At 44.8% G+C, this 21433-nt stretch overlaps 1 protein-coding gene across 1 annotated transcript in view; it reads left to right on the top strand.

Annotated features, from left to right (window-relative positions):
* Positions 1 to 21433, top strand: part of Depdc1b (DEP domain containing 1B) — a 60241-nt gene that overhangs the window by 9273 nt on the left and 29535 nt on the right. Inside the window, exon 3 of the mRNA XM_050160349.1 lies at positions 19388 to 19523. Within this exon, the coding sequence (XP_050016306.1) occupies positions 19388 to 19523 (136 nt within the window). The remainder of the gene's footprint in view (positions 1 to 19387; positions 19524 to 21433) is intronic.

Here is a 21433-nt window from a genome sequence, read left to right as displayed (position 1 = left end):
GCAGGTTAGATCTGGAGTGGATGGAGAGTTGGTAGAGTTTAGGACATACTTCAAAAGGTCCAGATTTATGGAAGGGAGTCAGTCCTTTTATGTAGTCTAGAAAGTGCTGAAAAGGACAAGCTAGAGAGTTCTTGTTGGAAAGAAAGAAACTAACATTCCAGAACATCTCTGATGTTGCAAACTCGGTATGTAATTTGCCATTTATCTCTGAGGATGTAAAGCTGATATCCTCATTATGATTTATTTTCTCTTTTCTGGAGATACAGTCTTACTCTACAGTCCAGGATGGCTTGAACTTGTGGCACTCCTGTCCCAGCCTTCTAAGCGCTGAGGTTTTGGGCCTGAGCTACCACTCTGAACTTCCCGAAATATGAAGGTTAGGAAATGAATAAAACCGGGCTTACAAACATGTTCAGAGTCTTGGAGTTAATAGTGGAAGGCTCATCATTTGAGTCAAGGACTGTCTGTAAAGAAAATCACTGTTCTTGTGATATGCCAGGCTGACTCAGTTTCCCCAAGATGAGGTTGACATAGCTCAACAGATATGTTGATGATGAATAATCACAGTCCAGTGAGGAGCATTTGTGGGCAGCACGTTTGTAGCCAGAGAGTTCTTGTGATGCATAGTAACTGATAGAGTGCCTTCTTTATGAACATCCTAAATGAAGGAGGTATGGGCAACAGTCAATCTAAGTGCAGCAGGGTGGTACCTGAGTCTGTGCTATTAGAGAAAGCAACATGAATGCAAACAGTCCATTATCTTTTGTGTTTTGTTTCTGTAGTGATGGAGATCAAACCCAGGCTCTTCTATTACCTTTGAACTATATCTCCAGCACCTGACTGTGTGTTTTAAAAAGACAAATTACATATATGTGTTGGGTAATTTTATAACATGGGTGAGGAATAAAGCCCTCATTTTGGAAGGAATCAAATATCTCTAGATTTTAAAAATGTTCATTGTATTTGTTTGGTGAATGCCCTTAACTTAGCTATGGTTTTTCAGGAGTCAAACAGAAATGAGTATGAAGAGAGAGCTTAGTGTGTAAGAAGGAAAGTGAGATCCTGCTGTCTGGATGTCCATGAAATTGAGGGAAGATGCAGTAGAGAAGCTCCCAGTGCGGTCTAGGGTTCCCTCTCTCCATTACCAACACCAGTGACTTCAGAGTCCTGGGTCTCAGTAATAGGTGCTCATAGGTGAACCAGAGGGTGGCTGTTTTAGCAGTTTTACATTCCCAGTCCTCTGCTTGAGGGACACAGCTGGTCATTCCACAGAGTCTTTTAGAGTCACATGTATACCGTTGTGCCACGTGTTTTCATAAGCAGTTTCAAGCCAAGCATGGTGGTTGCACGCTTGTGATGTCAGCACTCGAGAGGCTGATGGTAGGAGGAGCTCAATTTGATGCCACTCTGGACTGCATAGTGAGAACCTCTCCCAAAACTCAAGCAAAGTAAATAATGCCTGGATGTACATCTGATGATTGATCCCCTCTTTGGGTTTGATCCCAGCACAGAAAAAAAAAAGGATGTTTTTCCCTTCCCCTGTTTATGAGGCAGTTCCATTTCAGTAATTTCATCTGATCTTTAGGCTCATGGAAAGGGGGCTGGAGAGTTGGCTTATCAGTTAAGAGTGCTTGTCACAATTGCAGAGGACTCAGGTTCTATCCCTAGTATGTAACTCCAGTTCCAGGGATCTGGAGCCCTCTTCTGACCGCCAGGTACACAAACATCTATACACATTAAAAATGAAACAAAATAAAAAAACAAACAGAAAAAGAGGACAAGGAGACAAGTGACAGGAGAAATATCTGTGAAGCACATATGTGGCAGTGGATGGGTACCAAGAACATATGAAGAACGTTTGAATTCAGTAGTTGCTCAACAAGAATGAGGAAGAGGTTTGAGCAGATACTTCAAAATATGCAGATGACAGCTAGCCCTCAAAGATGTGTAACATAGTAAACCTCATGGAGATGCAAAGTAAAGCTGCAACTACTAAGTGGCTAAAATAAAAATGCCACCACCAACGTCAAGTGCTGCTGAGGTGCAGAGGTTGAGCCCTCTGTCATTGGCGGGAATCCTAGGTCAGCAGTCACTTTGGAGAACCTGTTGGCAGTGTCATATAGACTTACTATAGAGGACCTCACTCAGCATTCCTTTTGGGTATTTCCCTACGCAATGAAAATTTAGTGTACAAAAGGAAAAGTTGTGTTTGTAGCGGCTCTGTTAATAATTAGCAGTAACTGGAAACAACCTAACCGTCCCATGGTTGGCTGGACAGCACAGTTCATCTACACAATGGAAGGCTGTCAGATTGGGGAAGGGCGTTGACCATACAGTGAAGGGAAGAGAGTGTTTGGGGGAGTAATGAAACCTCTTTCCTGATAGAATGAAGGCTATACAAATGGGAATGTGTGTTAAAGTTGATAGGATCATATTACCCCCAACCCCCAAATCAGCTTTTCAGTAGGCCAGTAAGCTGTAGATTTGAAAAATCTCATTGGTATCTCTGTTGACAGAAACTTGAGCAGATGTTTTAAAAGGTATGACCCCTGAGTCATTTTTTTGTCACCCTGTGAAACATTCCTGCAAATTCTTAGATTATCTTGTAAATCTTTTGAAGGGAAGTTTCAACTTTCACAATGGATGGACTCTTTACTCCCTCTAGTGGACATCTTTTTTCAGTAGGAAAGCACAAAATGTATATATGTGATTTTATTATTCTCTTGCTTCTCATTTCACCAAGTCCATAAAGGTCAAGTTTCAGGCGCTAAGTTTAAGTGCCAAGGTGCTGAGACCAGCGGAGTGCAGGGACCTGGAGACGCAGGGAATTATTTTCATTTCTTAAGCAAGTAGAATGAAAATATCCAATGTCAAATTGGTCAATTGAGTTTGGGAGCATTAAAAGTATAAGGAATGCTTTTTTCTTCTCTCTCTCTCTCTCTCTCTCTCTCTCTCTCTCTCTCTCCCTCCCTCCCTCCCTCCCTCCCTCCCCCCCCCCCCCCCCCCTCTCTCAGAAATTGGTTCAGACTCACACCTGATACCGTTTGCTAGAGGTTTCTTTATTGGCACATATGACTCACTTTCAGTTTTGGCAACACCAGTTTTAAAACGAGAAGCAGCACATTAATCAGAGAATAGTTTGTGTGTGCTGATGTTTTTGTTTTAGATATATTTTCGTCTTAAGTTGACCCGCTAATTACATCTTTGCTGGGTGTGGTGTGGCATTTCCACACAAGAATATGTGCTTTGTGACCAGATTCCATTCACAGACTCTCAGGTCACCTTGGAAATGTCTCATTTTTCGTGTTGGACATTAAAAATCCCCTCTGCTAGCTATATAGAAAAACTCAGTTGATCTTGTGATGCAGTTACTGTATTGCGCTATTAGAACTGTTCCAAGTGACTCCTTCTATCCAACTGTAGCATTGAGGGTCTGATGTTATACAGACTCTCTGGGAGGCAGACAGATAGGGAGAGGGCTATGGTTAGGTAACAAAGGTGGCAAATTTCCAAGATGACGGGTTTCTTCCTCACTCTCCCCAGTTGAGACAGACTCTGACAGCTTTAAACAAAGACCTTGCAGGCTTTTTTCTCTCACCGGGAGGCCTGCTGCTGAAGGACTGGCTGAGCAAGTTCAAAGCTGGCTCAGAACCTGTTATATAACAGCGGTGGGCCAATCATGCATCCCATCTTTCCTCAAAAGGACCAGCCCTAAATCAGGGGAGGAAAACTCTTCAAGACTTTAAAAACTCCACCCCCTGAGAAGAGACTGGGTTTTTTAGGCTTCCTGAGACTACTCCCCACCCTCCTGCTTTGAGAGAAGGTCTTTTTCTCCGTGTTTCTGGTGTGTGCGCGCGTGTGTGTTCACTCCAATAGACACCTTTCTTCAACCGCTGACCTTGTCTGCTCCTGTTGGCAGTGTTTGAGATTTCTCCACCCCTTTTCCATCCTTTAACTGGCAGATAAAATGAACTCGATCCAAACCCCTAGACCACGGTTGTTCATCTTCTCTCCGCCCCAGTGATGAGCAGGCCTGCCCTTGCCTTCCTAGGCGTTAGTTTTCTCGAATAGCGAATCACGGGTTAATGAGGTCCATCATTCCTTCCTCTTGCTTTTTTTTTTCTTCTTCTAGTGATGTTGGGTATGGGGCCCAAGTCTTCATGCTTTCATGTGATAACTGGGAGGAGAAAAACATGGCTAGTCTTAGGACGTGGCAGGGGTGAATTTGATGGAATTTATAAACATGGCTAGTCTTAGGACGTGGCAGGGGTGAATTTGATGGAATTTATAAACATGGCTAGTCTTAGGACGTGACAGGGGTGAATTTGATGGAATTTATAAACATGGCTAGTCTTATGATGTCACAGGTGTGAATTTGGTGGAATTTATTAGGTTTATAGCTATGGAATAGGCCTTTTTAAAAAAAGATTTATTTTGTATGTATGAGTGTTTCGCCTGCATGTATATATGTGCACCGGGGTGTCAGATCCCCTGGAACTGGAGTTATAGATGGTTATGAGCCGATGTGTAGGTGCTGAGAACGGAACCTGGGTCCTCTGCAGGAACAACAAGTGCCCTAAACCACTGAGCCATCTCTCCAGTCCCTAGAGTAGACATTTGCTTCGTAAGAAAGCAGCCAACGCAAGGGCTTTGAGCAGGAAGGAAGCCTGTGGTCTACAACTGTTAATTTAGTAACAGTGTGTGTGTGTGTGTGTCCATGCATGCGTGCATACATGTCACTGTGTGTGTAGGCCAGAGAACACCTTGTAGGAGTTATCTCTTTCCTCCCACTCTTTGGGTCCTTGATATTGAATTCAGGTAGTCAGGCTTGGAGGCCTTTACCTGATTAGCCATCTTATTTAGAATATTTATTGGTGTTTAACATTTCCTTATTGAGGCTTAGACTATAATCTTAGTCTTTTTAGAGCCAGTTAACAGTCCATAATAGTTTTCAGTTCTTCATAAACATCTTCAGTATTTGCTGGGCATTTAGACCTTTGCACCTAGTTAGTATCTCAAGAAGTATGGAGCATTGAGAAGTGGGCAAATGTCCAGGGTCTCTCCATCTCTCTAGATATATATATAATGCATTTGTATATATGTATATTTGTATGTATTATGTGTGTATGTGTAAATGTGTATACATACACATACACATATATGATCTCATAAAGGTGTAATTAACAGCCAGATTGGAGTTCTGGAATATTGGTGAAAAATTTAGACATGCATATGCTTATATTTATATGGAGCTTTTAGCTTTTTTTGTTGCTAATCATGCTCAACTTTTCTATTTGTGGGAGCTCCTGTTTTGTGGTCTTGGTGGGAAGGAGACCATTAGAGTGAAGGCCTAGGTGATTGAGCCCACCCTCCTCATCCCTCATGGCAAGGAGGACGCAGGCACATGGCCGTTCTGGCTGTTTAGGTGTTTGCACCCAGGACTAAATCTTCATGCAAGGGAAAGGACAGTTTTAATCTTCCTGTGACAGAGGCGATAGTCAGTAGGAACAATGGTGGATGCATACAGGGACATAGTGCCAGTGCTGGCTTGGGACTCACCTATTCCTAGGGCTTGGTCTCAAATGTGGTTCTAGCTGTGTTTGCCACCTGGCCCTCTGCTTTGGTCTCTGCCTCATCCTTGTTCCTCCTGTTCTCTGGCTCTCTGCTGGTTTGTGCCCTATTTGATATTTTCATATTCATTTCTAGTTAACTTTACCAAGATTGGTTTCTGGTATGTTCATTACTCTATAAATACAAAATAGGATATAAAGTTTAGAACCATGTTGCTATTTGTCTTACCTACCTCTAAACTCCCTTTTATAAATAAAAAGACATGATAAAGGAAAAAAAAAGAGATTGGTTTCTGGTGTTTGCAGCTGCAAGAGCGTATACCGATGGAACAAGCAATGACTACAGAGGTTGTTAAGTTGGGGCAGCTTTTTCGGCCTAGGAGATTGTGTGTAGACCGTCTGAGAGCAAAGCAATGACTCAGGCTGTTGTGCAACATTCTGAGGCAGGAGGGATCCTTGGCGTTCTCTGAAAGCCCCGAGGCACAGGGAAAGGTCTGCCAGGGACGGGAGCCTCACCAGTTGAACCCTGGGCTGAGAACTATACACGGAACTATTAAATCAGCGCAATTCTGCAGTTCCAGCCAATCACTGCCATCTTGTGATGTGGAAGCTGCCCGGGTGTTGGTAGACATGCCAATGGGATGTTGAAATACACTGTTCTAGTCAAACCAGGTGAAGCCTGATTGTCAACACAGTTTTGTAAAGTCCTGTCTAAGGTGTGTTGGTGATTAATTCTCGCTAATTTCAAACCTGTGAGTTGTTTCTCTGCCCTGACCCTGAAATATTTCTGCCTTCCTCGCTGTCTGCTGTCTGGCAGGTTTCTTTATCCTTTCCCTCTGTATTTGCTTTGGCCATGTGACTGCTACCTGTTTATTCTTAAAATTGCTATTTTCTGTGCTCTGTGGCTAGTTTTCTCTGAATTCTCTCTGCTTGTTATTTATTATTTATTTATCCACTAGCTTCAGTAGAGATTGGAACCAGAATTCAGAAGTCTCTTGGGAGCAGTGTGGTTCACAAGTGCTCCGCCCTGTTAGACGGCAGAGAGCTCTCTCGACCTGGAGGGAGATCGCATAGGAGCACATCCCAGCTGTTATTGACACAGAAACAACGGGATAGAGACGTGGGGTTAGTTAGCCTTTCTCAGGAAAGCGCAGTTTAGGATTAACAGAGAACAGTGGGGATTTGTTGTACGGTTGTAGGATGAGGTTCACTGTAGTTCCTGAAAGGCAGAACAGACACACCATTCTGTGTGTGGAGTTGGCAGACTTGTAAGCTAGGAATGAGTGACGCCAGGCAGATGTGGCATGTGAGCCTCAGGAAGCACAGTTGACGTAAGTGTATTTATGACACTCACATCAGTGTCATAAATTATCAATTGCTTGATTGAAACTTATGCTCTGATATGAGGGGCTAGTATTTTGTGTGTGTTCATAAAGCTTGAAAAGTTAGGTTCTGAGCTATATTCTAAGTTTTAGTTTTATTTCTTTCCGCAGTGCCAGGGGTGTATCACAGCGCATGTGTGCAGGCCTGAGGGCTACTCATGAGAGTTGATTCTGCCCTTCCGCCATGTGGGGCCTTGGGATCAACCTCAGATTCTCTGCCTTGGCGACAAGTGCTTTTACTTACTGAGCTGTCTTGCTGACCGAGTTTTGAACTCTTTTGTTAGAATTTTGTGTTTTTTTTTTGGGGGGGGGCACTGCTAATTATATCCTCACATATGCTGCTTTGCTCTCTCTGTCCTGTTTCTTCTTTTCCTTTCCCAAGCACTTGCCACACCTACTGTATCCATGGTGATGCAGAGCAGAGAGAATGGGTACCCCTGTCTGCAAATGGATGAACCCTGGATCTCTTCCGAAGCCTCTGATAGGACATGGCTTCAGGGCTGTAGGAAGGTTATCTCTGCGAAGTCCCTCAGAGAAGTTTGCTTTCAAGGTGGCACTCAGTTGAATCTTTACTAGTAGCAGGTGTCTGCCTGTGGAGGAAACCAATAAACAAGTTGGGTGTCATTACAAGGGAGTGCTGGCAGATAAGAGTGTGACAGAATTTTCTTTTTTTATCTGGGTGTCCCCATCATTCCAACAGAAGATCTAGTGCCCATTGAGAAAGAAGTCCAAAGGTTAGTCAGTGAAGAGTGAGCTCCCGACCTTACTGTAAGCCAGCAGTTCTCACTGCACCCCCTTTTCTAGTAACGCTGGCTGTCGCTTTCCCACACCATGTGACGGGGAGTGGAGTTTAACGTGAGCTCAGCGATGGGAGGATTGTAACAGGGTATGGAGTACGGCAGGGCTGGGCTCCAAACCCAGCTATTTACAGTTTCCCACCCATGCCTCTAAGTAAACTGCTTATACTCTCTGGCCCGTGGCCTCATCTACAAACTAGGAATGCCAACATTTGGTCTTGGCCCACACTTAGGGGTAGGGGTTGAATGGTTCTCCTGCCGCTTATAATATTCAGACTGAATGTGCTTGTTGTTGGCAACACAGTGGGGACAAGGTAGGCCTGTCTGTTCCTTGTCTCATGCTGTCTGTGTAACTCCCAAGTAAACACCGTTACGTCTGTTCACTAGACCAGGGGCCAGCAGCCTTGTTTTATACGTGGTTGGATAGGAGATGGCTGGTCTTGCAGCCCGATTCGCCTGCTTTCTGTCAGAAGCTGCTATAAATAGTATGTAAAGGGTGTGTAAGACTTTGTTTATAAAGCAAATGATGGAGTTTGACATGCAGACATAGTTGTTAGACCAAGGTTTACCCACTTGTGTCTCATGTGTAGCAGGTACTTGTATTTCTTGCATCCATGTAAAGTTATATCGAACGAATGCAAACACAGGATCCTTTAGGACTTTGGAGTAGAGAAGGAGGCGGCAAGATAGTACCAGATTTGCATGATTGTGGCAGTTTGAATGTAATTGGCTGCCATAATTTCATTGGGAGTGGCACTGTTAGGAAGTATGGCTTTGTTAGCATGGGTGTGGCCTTGTTGGAGGAAATATGTCACTGTAGAGGCGGGCTTTGAGGTTTCCTGAGCTCAGGATACCCTCTAGTGTCTCAGTTGACTTCCTGTTGCCACAAGATGTAGGACTCTTAGCTACTACTCCAGCATGGCATCTGCTTGCCTGCCATGCTCCCTGTCCTGATGATGGACTGAACCTCTGAGCCTGTAAGTGAGACCCCCCAATTAATGTTTTTCTTTATAGGCGTTGCTGTGGTCATGGTGTCTCTTCACACTAATAGAAACCCTAGCTGAGGCAGTGATCTTTAGCGCTGTGGATAGGGAGTACTCAGAGGGATACAGGAGTTAATAAAGTGAACAGCATATGGTGATGCAAGTCTCACCTGAGAAGGAAAGAACTGCAGGAACCCAGGACCAGTGCCTTTCCCAGGCTCCTGGGGAGTTCTCACGCAGAGTGCTGCTGAAGCCCTGCCTCTTCCGGAAGGAATGGACTGATTCTGTTATTCCGTGTGCCCCATGATGAGCTAGAAGCATCTTGTAGAAAACAGGAATGATACAGCAGCTGGGGGTTGTTGGCCTGAAGAGAGATGACCTCTGTGGTGAGCACAGACTGTTTCGTGTGCTGCAAAGAACCACTTCTCCATGCATGTTTGTGGGACATTCTCCCTAAGGGGAGATCAAGAGGATGGGAATTACTAGGAAGACCACAGCTCCGCTCCCCACAGTTAGTCAGCTGCTGCTTCTCCCCTGCCTTCTTTTCCACTGTGAGTTCTCTCATCCTCTCTCATCACCTTGCAGGCTTAGAGTGCTGTACCTGGCAGAGTGACCCAGAATATCATTCCTGAGGGTTTGCACCCTCGATCATCTCGTACTTCTCAGACTAGTCTTTCTGTACTGTCCCATCCACAATTGCAATGGGACAAGGAGGTAGCAAGGGGTGCCATGCAGACATCGCTGCTCTAGGCTATTCCTCCTGCCTCCACTCTACGAGCACAGTCACCCTTCCTTCTGGGCAGAATCACTTACCCTTGCTGTGGTAGTCATTCTTCTTGCCCTCTGCTCCCTGGCCACAGGAGCAGTCCAGAGTGTCCCCATTCGATACCCCAGCAAGAGTTTATCCCTTTGGGGTCAGGAATACTACCTGCTGAATCCAGAGTGGTGGTGACCTTCACTCCCCTGGGAATTACTAGGAGGGATGGAGAGCAAGGTTAATCAAAGGAGAGCATCCTTTGATTTTTGGTTTGTAATCTAAAGGGAAGCCATCCCCATAGTGATGCCTTAGTTCCCAGGTGGTTCATTGCTGTAGGCCCTGCCTGTGTGTCCCCGTGCAGTGCTGCCCTGATCACTGTAGCTTTGTGACAGTCCCTGGGTCAGTTTCCTGCCAGGGCTCCATCTTTGTGCTGTTCCAGATCTTATTCCTAGTCCAGGTCCTTTGTCTTTCCACATTGGTTTTAGAGTTAGTGTGTTTATAACGATCCCTCCTGGGGCTTTTGAATGGAATTTCTGGTGGAATTCAGTAGATCCATTTGGGATTTAACTTCTCAACAAAATTGAATCTTCCAAGTCATAAACAGAGTACAGACATCTTTCTGTTTGATGTCTGTCTGTTGTTCTGCTGTTTTAAGTTATTTTAATTTTGAATATGTTTCATTAGATTTTAGGTCGTTCATGTTTTTTGATGTTACTGTGTACAGTTATATGTTCCTGACACACCTTCAGGCAGTTTTATGAAATATAATTAGTAAATTTTTAGTATTTGTGTATGATATTTATGACACACACACACACTATACTACTACTGCATGTGCTGAGAGGCTTTATAGAGCACAGTTAAAGCCTTAGAATTGTTGAAGATTTGTCTAACTCATGGTCATGGATTTTTGGGAAACAGCAGCCCTGAAATGACCAGAGCTCATGGTAATTACTCTCTGGCAGGTTTTGGTTGATGTTAAATCTTGTTTTGTTAGTCTAAAAGCCTGAGGCGAAGAAACAGAAGATTTGTTAAAGGTTATATTTTTTATTTGTGATGTGAGTGATGTGTGTGTGCGCGCGCGTGCGCATGTGCGGCGCACACTCATGCACACAGAGGCCAGAAGAGAGGGGTAGATCTTTTGAAACTGGTGGTTGTGAGCTGCTTAGTGTAGCTGCTGGGAGCTGAACTCTGGTATTCTAGAAGACCAACAACTGCTCTTACCTAGGGAACCATCTTCTTAGCCCTCAAAGATTTAGAAAGTGTGTTTTCCTTATGACATAGATGTCTTATTGCGCATTTGATTAAATACTAAATTTAATTTTTTTCAAATAAGTATGCCGAGGATAGTAGTTGTTTGTATTGTGTTAAAGGGCATTTTCAGCCATTATTTGGTGACGGAGGGGGCGCTAAGAGACCAGGGTTGCTTTGTTGGCTAGTCAGGGAGGCTGATCACTTTGCTGCTCTTAATGTCTTTGGTATACACATGTGGAATTCAGTATGACTTTATAGTTCTGAAATTTATGATTTACAGTTTCTGAAACAGACACTTTACCCAGCAGAGGGAGCCATGGTCTTTGGAATGTTCTCTTAGTGTGAGGGACCTCCCATGCTGGAGCCGATCGGCCTTAGTTGAACAGTGTTTGTACTGGGCGGGAAGCAGAGCCTCTTTGCCCACAGTGTTCATCACCTAAGAGCTCGCCAGGGTGTGGACACAGGCACGGATGATTCTACTGCTTCTGGTTTACTATATTTTTTCCTGAATTACTTCTCCATCTTTAAACAATTCGTTATTATTTTTAAACACTTATTTTGTGCGTAGGAGAATTTTGCCCATGTATATCATGTGCGTGTTTGGTGCCTGGGTAGGGAGAAGAAGGCACTGAATCCCATAGAACTGGAGCTGTAGATGGTTATGTGCTATGCCGTGAATGCTGGGAATTGAACCTGGGTTCTCTGCAAGAGCAACAAGTGCCATTGACCATTGAACCTTTTCCCCAGCCCCTAACAACCAGTTGTCTTTATTTCTGAAGTATTTTCTCTGTCCTTGACTTTATATAAAACTTACCAGAATATAGTGTTTTGTTTGTGGTAGTTTTTTAGATCTGTTCATATCGATGTGTGTGATTACAGTTGCTGAAGTCTCATGGCTATTTGTACCCTGTCATACCAACATTCCACAGCCTGTCCCCCGGCAGTAGAGACTTGGGTTGCTTCCACTGCGCTGTCTTGTTCTGCCCAGCCAGTGTTATTTTAGGGTACCCAGCATTATCCCGGAGTTCATTGCATTTGGAGGGTTTGGGTATATTCCACTTGCTGGTACTGACAGATCCTCTTCCAGCACACATAATGCTCATTTTTATTCCCCTGGCAGAAAATATCTGATAAGGATTGATTTACACATTGTCCCCCTGGTGTGCCTGGAGAGCGGTCTCGCTGTGATGATATTTGGCATTACACTGGTGACTGATGAGGCTGAGTCTTTTTATGCATACTCATTATCCCCATCCACATCTGGAAATACTTGTTTCTTTCGCATTCTTACCTCTCTGTAGAACTTTTCCTTCTAGTAGATTCTTAGTAGTTAAAATAGGATATTTTGTCAATTAATCTTCTATCAGTTATATAGGTGGTAGTGGTCTCTCATTCTCCCTTTTGCGGTGCTGAGAAACGGCCTTGTGTACGCCAGGAAAGCAGCCTGCCACCTAGTTACACCTTCAGCCTTTGGTTTCATCTGTTAGTGCCCTGCTGTGCCCTGCTCTGATTCCCCTCCCAAACCTATCCCTTCCCCTCCCCTCTTCTGTCTTCCCCCTTCCTTCCGTTCTTCCTGTTACTTTTTATAGTCCAGTCCAGGACTCTTACACATGTTAAACAAGTACGTGCTCTACCACAAAACCTCTAGGCCTTGTTTTATGGCATCCTGATGAATAGAAAACTTAATAATTCTATTTATTTATTTATTTATTTATTTATTTATTTATTTATTTGTTTTCAAGACAGGGTTTCTCTGTGGCTTTGGAGCCTGTCCTGGAACTAGCTCTGTAGACCAGGCTGGTCTCGAACTCACGGAGATCCGCCTGCCTCTGCCTCCCGAGTGCTGGGATTAAAGGTGTGCACCACCATCGCCCGACTTTATTTTATTTATTTATTTATTTATTTATTTATTTATTTATTTATTTTTTTGAGGCAGGGTCTCACCTTGTATCTCTGGCTAGCTTGGAATTCACTGCTATCAAGCTTTATTATCTTAAATCTCATATTTGCTGTGATATTTTGTGTATGCATAGGTGTATGTGTGCGTGTGTGTGAGTGTGTGTGCATGTTGTGTGTCAGGTGTCTTCCCACTGAACTGAATCATGGCTTTGACTGGGCTGGCCAGTAAGCCCTGGGGAGCTGCCTTTCTCTACCTTCTAGTTCTAGGCTTACAGGAACTCACAGTCATGCCCGACTTTTTGCATAGGTGCTGGGGATTTGAACTCAGGTCCTCATACTTACATAGCTAGTAGTTTTGTTTACTCAATGAGCAGTTCCCTTAGCCTTTATGATAGTTTTTATTCTGAGTCAATAAAAGATTTTTTGCTGTTGAAATAAGCGAGCATAACAGAAGACACAAACCATTCTTGTACTTCATGGTGTGAATCAGGCAATGTTCTGATTCTCAATGGCTGAGAAACAGTGTCACCAAACTTCACTGGCTTAAAGTAACTATATTTTTAAATTTAAGCTACTTTTTTTTTTTTTGTCTGTTTTTAAGACAGGGTTTCTCTGTTTAACAGTCCTGGTTTTCCTGGAACTCCTTTAGTAGACTGGGCTGGCCTTCAACCCACAGAGGCCTGCCTCTGCCTCCCAAGTGCTGCAATTAAAGGCATGCATCACCTTTGCCCACCAATCTATGTTATTTTTGAGAAAGGCTTATAAGCCCAAGGTATCCTAGAATTCATTATTGTAGCCCAGGCTGGTCTTGAACTCCCTGTTCTCCTGCTTTAGACTCTCTAGGACTGGAATTATAATGTACCACAAGACCAGATTGCGCTCTCCCTCTCTCTCTCCCTCCCTCTCTGTCTCTCATAGTCTTTCTTCCTTTCTTTGGTTTTTGGTCAAGAACTTAGAAGGAAATCAGTGAGCAGGCTGCTACCCACCCAGAGAGACTCTATACTATGACTCCTTCCCCTTCTCACAACTATGGTGCCTTTGTAGCATGCGGACCAGTTCCTCTCTACAGAGGTTTCCTGCTCTCGGGCCTCTCCTTAAGGTATGTGCTTTGTGTAATATCTAGGGGTAGGGAAGTCTCCTTATTTCCACAGTAGGTGGCTTAGGAGAGGTTGTGTCCCACACACGGGTCTCCCAAGTGCAAGTATTACCAGTAGTCGAAGAGAATGCTGACGGGCCCCCAAGATCTGTGCCTGGAACTGGTCAATTGCATAGCCCACTCATTGGGGTCAGGTAGAGAAAGCTCCTGTCGATGGAGGCGCAGTCACATATTGGGTAGGAAGAGCATATGGAATGGGATGGGAAGAGCATATGGGATGAAAAGAGCATATGGGATGGGATGGGAAGAGCATATGGACGGGGGCTATGTTGTGGCCATCCTTGGAAAATATAATCTGTCAGAGTTTGCCTCTGGCTGCAACAGTTTCCTCTCATTTTCAAGGACCCGTACCCTCCCAAGGAGACAACTGTCTCATCCCGTTATGTCACGACATCTACTGATACGCACATCTGCCATTTCTCCTACTCCCCAGAGTTCCATGGGGCTCTCAGCTTGATTCTTTGCTCAACATTCTAAGTCATTCTTTGTCTAAGAAATAGCCCACGTTTGCAGCGGGATACCTTTCTTAGACACTTCCAGTGTCCTGAAAGTCGAAAGTCACGACAACTCATTTTGTTTTGAAAAGTTGAGGTGGATTTGATTTTCAGTTCTCCTTTCAACTGCACACATGGTAGTAGTTCTGCTACTATCCTGTCTTAAGAAGCTTGTGCTTCCTTAGGAATCCTGTTGGGATTTGCTCCATGAGATGGAGTCACAATCTTATAGTTCTTTGACTAAGCTTCTGCTCTGTCTTGGGCTACTCAGAAGTCCTCTGTGACATAGTCCCTTGTGACTCCTAAAGCCTATGATGGAGTATTGACTACATCCGCAGTCCCGGGATTTCCCAAGTGACAGGAGGGTCTTGTTACTTGTGACAATCTGCTTTGGTAAATACTGAGTTTTTGTTACTGCTGGGGCCCTGGGCAACTTCCTGATGGGCTCAGTCTTGGGGAAAGACCAGGTATTTCTCCAAGACGTTGACAAATATCCCCCACAAAGGTCCGTCCCAAGCTGGGAGACATGGGCCTAAATGAAGTGAATCCAAGCCACATCCTCCAGTTTGAAAACGCGGGGAATGACAGAGTAGACAGTGCACACTGGGAATGCATGGTCTGTTCAGTAAACAGGACAAGGCCACTGTGGTGCATGTAGGAGAAGTGATACTGCATCCCTACAGCAGACTGCCACACTTCCAAAGACAGTGACGGTCCAAAGGTGTTCACCCCTGAACTCGCTGCAATGCCATTTCGCCTTCACATTTTATTGCCTTGAATCCTTCTCACTGAGGCATTCCTTAGTTCACGTTTTCTTTAATGTCTTTCAATAGCATTTTATAAAGGACCTGCAATTTTTTTCTTTTCAAAAATTGCTTTTGTTTACTTAGTTTTTTATTTTTAAGTTGAATTTTATATATCAATTCTTTACGAATTTCACAAGTGCATACAAAGTTTTTGGATCATATCCACTTCCCACGCCACCTGTCCTCTCCAAACTTCATATTCTCTTCCTTAAAAAAAAATCAAAAACCAACAACTCATTGAGTCCGGTTGGTGCTTTAGGTGGATTACAGGACCAGCTCATGAGAGGAGAGGCTCACACCCCTGGAGGAAATGGACTCTTCCTGCCTGCCACCTTCAGCTGCCCTTAGAGTTCACCTAGGGGTGGGGCCTCGTGAGCTCCTCCCCCTTTCATGCTGGTTTGGTCTTCCTGACTTCAGGCCCTTAGAATCTTTGTTCCCTTCATTTGTCCTGCTCCTTGAGCGTTGGGGTAGGGAGGTGAACACTCCAGGGTCTTTTCTTCTTTGTACACATTGCATGTCTCTGTGAGCTGCTGTCCACTCACGGTGTTTGTTTTGGAGACAGGCTTTGTGCTGTGTCTCCCAGGCTGGCCTCAGACTCCTGAGGGCCTGCTCACACACCTACTGAGGAGCTTATAAATCTTATAATGTTTTGTGCTTCGAGCCAGTTAGTTGTGGAGCTTTCTTTAAAAAATTGCTTTCCTGTTTGGGAAATATTTCTATTTCATTTAAATGAAGTTTGAAGCAGATGTCTAGCCCCAGACCGCAGGAGTCAAATGCTAGGATTAAACTGGTAACTTCTTGTCTCCAGAAGTTATCTCCAATTGTCACCTCCAGAGGGAGCCCTTGTACATTTTTTTTTTTTTTTTTTTTTTTTACCCCCTCCGGCTAGGTCTCCAGTCTGATGTAGAAATAGGATACCTACCTGCCGGGTGTCACTGGTGGCAGAGATCTCATCACCAGGTAGGGTGAGGAGATAGTCTGTACATAAGAAATTCTGCTTTATCCTTTGAGATACTTCTTTCTCAGTGGAGATACAAGGATAAAGTTTCCAAAGCAGAAGGGGAGTGTATAGTCACTAAGTTACTATTTAAGGAGGTTTTTCCTTCTGAAGGACGTACAGGCAGTGAGCGAGAGAGCCAAGTCTGAACTCAGGTCCCCAGTGTCCATACCATAGTGGAGAGTGAACTGCTAGGTGCATGGTTTAGGAACTCGGGTTATATACGCAGGTGAGTCTGTGGGAGGGCGCATGCCCACATGATAAGCTTGGGTTGGAAGGAGGTTTTGTTGTGACTGTTGGTTTTAAGGATTCAGAGTGGACCTAGGTGTGGTACGTCTGTCATTTCAGCACAGGGGAAGGCTGAAGGAAGGATGATCTGTAGTTCAAGTCCTGCCTGGGCAGTAGCAAGGGTCTGCTTAAAAAAAGAAGGTTGGGGGAAGGAGAAGAGGAGGAGAGGAGAGTTAGATGTTAGATGTACCGTTATGAGACAGCCTTTTTTTGGAGGGGGTTAGTTCAAGGCAGGGTTTCTCTGTGTAGCCTTGGCTGTCCTGGCACTCACTCTGTGGACCAGGCTGGCCTTGAACTCACAGAGCTCCATGTGCCTCTGCTTTCTGAGTGCTGGGATTAAAGTTGTGTGCTACTACCACCCAGCTGAGAAGGCCTTAACATACAGACTCAAGTATCCTTGGCTGGCTTAATATTTTCATTTATTTTATATTTGGGATTCTGTCACCTGCATTAATAATCCACTGGTGCTGGTTTCAGTTAATCTAACTGAACTGGTGATTTCCAGACCTCGTGGTTTTTCTTCTGATTCAGACTGACTTAAAATGCAGTGCGGCTATTGGATGTTCTTTTTAGAGGATGCGGAGTCGAGCTTTTCTCTCCTTGGCTCTTTTGATGTCTCCTGTGACTGTTGTGAAGAGGTTCCTGTAGTGCTCTTGTTACCGTCATGTCTCCTGACTCACCGTGAGCGAAGTGTTCTTTGAAGACGTTGGCACTTTTAGAACTCTTTGATTCAGTGTGTGCCTTAGAATGAGACACTCACAACTCAGAAACTCACGATTGGTCCAAGCGTGAGACTATGTGTGCATGGAAGTTTGGGCCGTAAGCATCTGTGTCACACCCGTTGTCCCTAACGCTCCATCCCTAAAGCTCCAGAACGTTGCAGAAGACAGGGCTGGGAAGATGGTGAGAGCTAGAGGTGGGGAGGACCAGGGCCAAACACATCTTCTGGATGTGACTTAGGAGCTCACAGCAGTTGTGGCTGTCTGCACAGATGAAGCCTGTCACATTCCAGTGTGTGCGTGTGCGTGTGCATGTGTGTCCGTATTGGGGCGGGGCTTGTGCACTCTTAGCTATTGACAGCCAATGTCATCTAGGGGAGGAAGAATCACTTTTCTTTAAGGGTGTGGCCCCTGGTAGTGACGGAGTGCCAAGGATGGCCTCATACTCATGAGGATGTGGGAGGTGCAAATTTGACTTTGTGGAATATTTAAAAAGATAAACTGGGAAGAGCTGGGTGGTAGATTAGCTGAAGTGGAGGGCAGATAAAATCCATTTGTGTACATGTATGAAATTTTCAATTAAACATTTTTTTAAAGAATAAAATGTTTAATCTGATTTACTTTTCCTATAGCTATCACAGGGAAAATTAAATATATGTGTGTATATGTGTGTCTCTGTGTATGTGTGTGTGAGTGCAGTGCTCATGGAGGCCAGAAGAGGGCATCAGATACTCTGGCACTGGAGCGGCAGGTGGTTGTGAGCTGCCTGATATGGATGCAGGGAACGGAACTTGGGTTGTCTAAAACAGACATGCTCTTAGCCAAGGCGCCATCTCTCTGATTTCTCTGGGGAAGGTTTTAGACCTTTATTTGGGCCTGAATCTTAAAAACAAAAGTTAGCAACTTTCTGATTTCTTTCTTGCATTGCTTTTGAGATGCTTCCCTATTGTTTATTGCAGTGCTGGGATTGAACATCCCAGATGCCAAAGCTTCCCACATGCTGGGCAAGAACTCTGCCCCTGAGCCACACATCCAGCCTACTGATATATTCACTGTATCCTGTTATAAAAAATGTATAGAGGAATGTCTTATGAGAAAAGACACATATTTAGCATAAGTTCTTTTTTAAAAAATATTTATTTATTTATTATGTATACAGCATTCTGTCTGCGTGTATGCCTGAAGGCTAGAAGAGGGCACCAGACCTCATTACAGATGTTTTGAGCCACCATGTGGTTGCTGGGAATTGAACTCAGGACCTTTGGAAGAACAGGCATTGCTCTTAACCACTGAGCCATTTGTCCAGCCTCTAACATAAGTTCTGTATTGGTGCAGTGCAATCCATTTTCAGGAGAGAGTTCTTATGTTCAAGGTGGAATGGCCCTGATAGTCAGGGGATCCAGGAAGAGGGGCCATTGGAGAAAGCAGAAACATTCCAGACTGTTTTCTACCTCCCCGAAGATGGATTTCTTGCTTGATATTTCAATCCCTGTGTGACATGTTGGATATTCCAGGGAAGAGGAGTTAGTCTTTCTGAGAAGTCGTTATAAAAGTGCACCCAGGGCTGGGGTCTAGCTGGGTGGTGGGGTGCCAGCGAAGGAGTCATTGAATGTCAGTCAGTGTGCTGCCCCTCGGCCACGCCCACTGAGCATTTCTCCGTCTGTAAAATTCAGCAATAGAGCCAGGAGGCAAAGAAGATTTCACGCTGGGTGAAACCAGGGCCTCCCGTTGCGTTAAGAGCACCTTTAGAACTGGTGAGGTGACACACGCTTGATACTGCCGTTCTGGCAGCACAAGCAGAGGGTTGCCTAGGCCAGGAGTTCAAGCCTGAGTACCGGAGTGAGACCTCATCTTAAAGATAAAGAGAGAGAAAAAGAAATCAAGCGAGAAGCCAGCCACAGCTGTCTACACTGTGATCCCTGCTTTCCAGAGGTGGAGGCTGGGGGACTGTGAATGCCGGGTCTGTCTGGACCCTGTAGCCAGTCCCTGTCTCAGTGAGACTGATTGATGGCGAGCTAAGGGTGTAGCGGTGGCAGAGGGCTGTGTAATGTGCACAGTGCCACAGGTTCAAACAAGGCTTATTATAATAAATGTCTCCTATTTTATACCCTTTTCTCTATAAATATTATTTGGTGGGCATAATGAATGAATATCTTAAAAGTCATTGTTGATAATGCTGTTACACATTTGATAATTTAATCAAGAACGGGCTCATCACTCCCCTGAGTGCTGAACCACCTGTCTCCTACTGTCTGCAATAATAGAGCATTTCTTCTTGGATTCAGGTTTCCTCCTTCCTCGCCCCTGAAGCCATATCCAAAGAAGCCCCTGCATCAAAGAGATGTCATCAAATTTCCAGAATGGAATGATCCCCCACCTGGCACTTCACAAGAGAACATTCCCGTGAGGCCGATTGTGATGGTAAGCGCTGCGGTAAAGACAGCGGGCACAGCATTGCAGTCGCTGGCTACTGGGAAGAAGAAGTCACTGGGTCCATGGGGTTGCCATTGGTGATATATCCCCTCTGGTGGATAACTCCCCACCCGTGCCCACACAGTGGGCCCTGGGTAAACCCAGCGAGTCACACAGCAAACACAAACAACAAAATAAAGAGATGAAAGGGACATGGGGACCTGGTGGGGGAAGGGGTGAGGAGGGGACAAGAGGGGTGAGGAATGAGTGTGACCACAATGTATTGCACACATGTGTCAATGAATGAATGAATTAAAACAATAGTCATGATTTCAATCCAGGAGGGATCATCTAGTAAGCCGCAGGCGTGTCTAGTGCGCTCTCCTGGGTCGTGTTTGAACTGATTGGGAGGCGCTGTGAAATAACTCCCCACCTGCCAGGGCTGAGGCCATTTCACAGCGCTCTCACCTGGTTTTCACTCTTACCCCTGACATTTGATAGAGCCTGTGGTGCCTGCTTTCATACGTTCAGCCAGAGCAGATTCTGCTAACTCCCTTTCCTGTCTTCTCCTGAAGGCTGTCTTAATTATTGTCTCGGGAGCATGAGCCGGGAGGCTGTCCTGTGGAGTGACCCCATTCCCAGCACAGCGTCTGAACAAACCTGGCTTCTTCCGGTCTCTAAAGACAGCACATCGTGAAACACACAGCCTCTTTTTTCTCCTCCATATTTTTTTTCTTAAAATATCCTTTGTGCTAACAAGACTGCCAAGATTGAGATGATGCTAAGAAATAAAATGCAGAGAATCTTTGATAGTCAGTTATGGAAGAAATTTACTGACCTTATTGATTTAGGTTAATCAGGTCTTATAAGACTAGACATCCAGACAGTTTTGTTTGTAAAGATGTGATGAAGCCATTTTTAGACAACCCAATTAAAAGAAAAACAGCCCCCACCCCCCGCAAAGAAATTCTGTGATGTCTCAGCTTGGGGAGGATAATTAAGGAGCTCAGGCTTATCAAAAATGATGAAGGCAAAGATGACAGCAGTGTCAGAAGCGGGGACCCCACAGGGGCTTGCAGACTTGTCAAGGGTGGTGCTGACTTTGTATGAATTTGACAATAGTGGGGGCTTATGGGAAATAGGAGTGCCTAGCAGGTGGATGGAGACAGTGACCCCGGAACTTAGAAGGGAGACAGTATTTGGAAATCCCTCGTTTACTTATTAAAAATATTTACTGAGAGCGTCCGTGTGTGACAAGTGTGCGACGCATATATACCCAGTGCCATGCGACACAGTCTCCGCGCGCACAGTCTAGAGAGAGAAGGACAGTAAAGCAGAAGATACAGTGTTAGACAGCAGAATGGAGACTGCGGGGTGCTAGCTCCTCGAGGACTGCCCAATAGCTGTTAGTTCCTAGTCGAGAAAAAGTTCATACGGAAACTCATTTTCTTCAGTTGTCTGTTTAAACACCTAACAGAACCCTCTAACGAGGGCTGTCGCTCAGACCATGTTTTATAGACACCTTCGACGTGACTTCCCCTTTCTCCTCTGTGCCCTGGGGAAGTGCAGGGTTTATTGGCCTGTGTCAGCCCTGTTCAGAGCCCTGCACCAGTGACGTACTTGCTGTGCTCAGCTGAAATGCTTCCGGGAGCCCCGAAGTGTGCCAGCACCCCAGAGCTGTCCACTTCTCTGCACTCTCAAGCCATTCCTTCCTTCTCCAGCCGTCTGCATGCATCCATACTTCTCTTCTGATACACTCCGGTCTGTCTTTTCTGGTATCTCCCTCTGACATGACATGCAAGGCTAGAAGCTCCTTGCTTATTATGGGTTCTACCACAGCTTGCCCCCTGCCTCCTGGACACTACCCAAACCAAGAGTGCCAAGAGTGGTAGAGGTTTTTTTTTTTTTTTTTTTTTTTT

This window comes from Alexandromys fortis, unplaced genomic scaffold, assembly GCF_014885135.2.
Source record: "Alexandromys fortis isolate MF-2015 unplaced genomic scaffold, M_Fortis_MF-2015_v1.1 scaffold_76, whole genome shotgun sequence".
NCBI classification, from domain to species: domain Eukaryota; kingdom Metazoa; phylum Chordata; class Mammalia; order Rodentia; family Cricetidae; genus Alexandromys; species Alexandromys fortis.
This window is presented reverse-complemented; position numbering and strand designations above follow the sequence as displayed.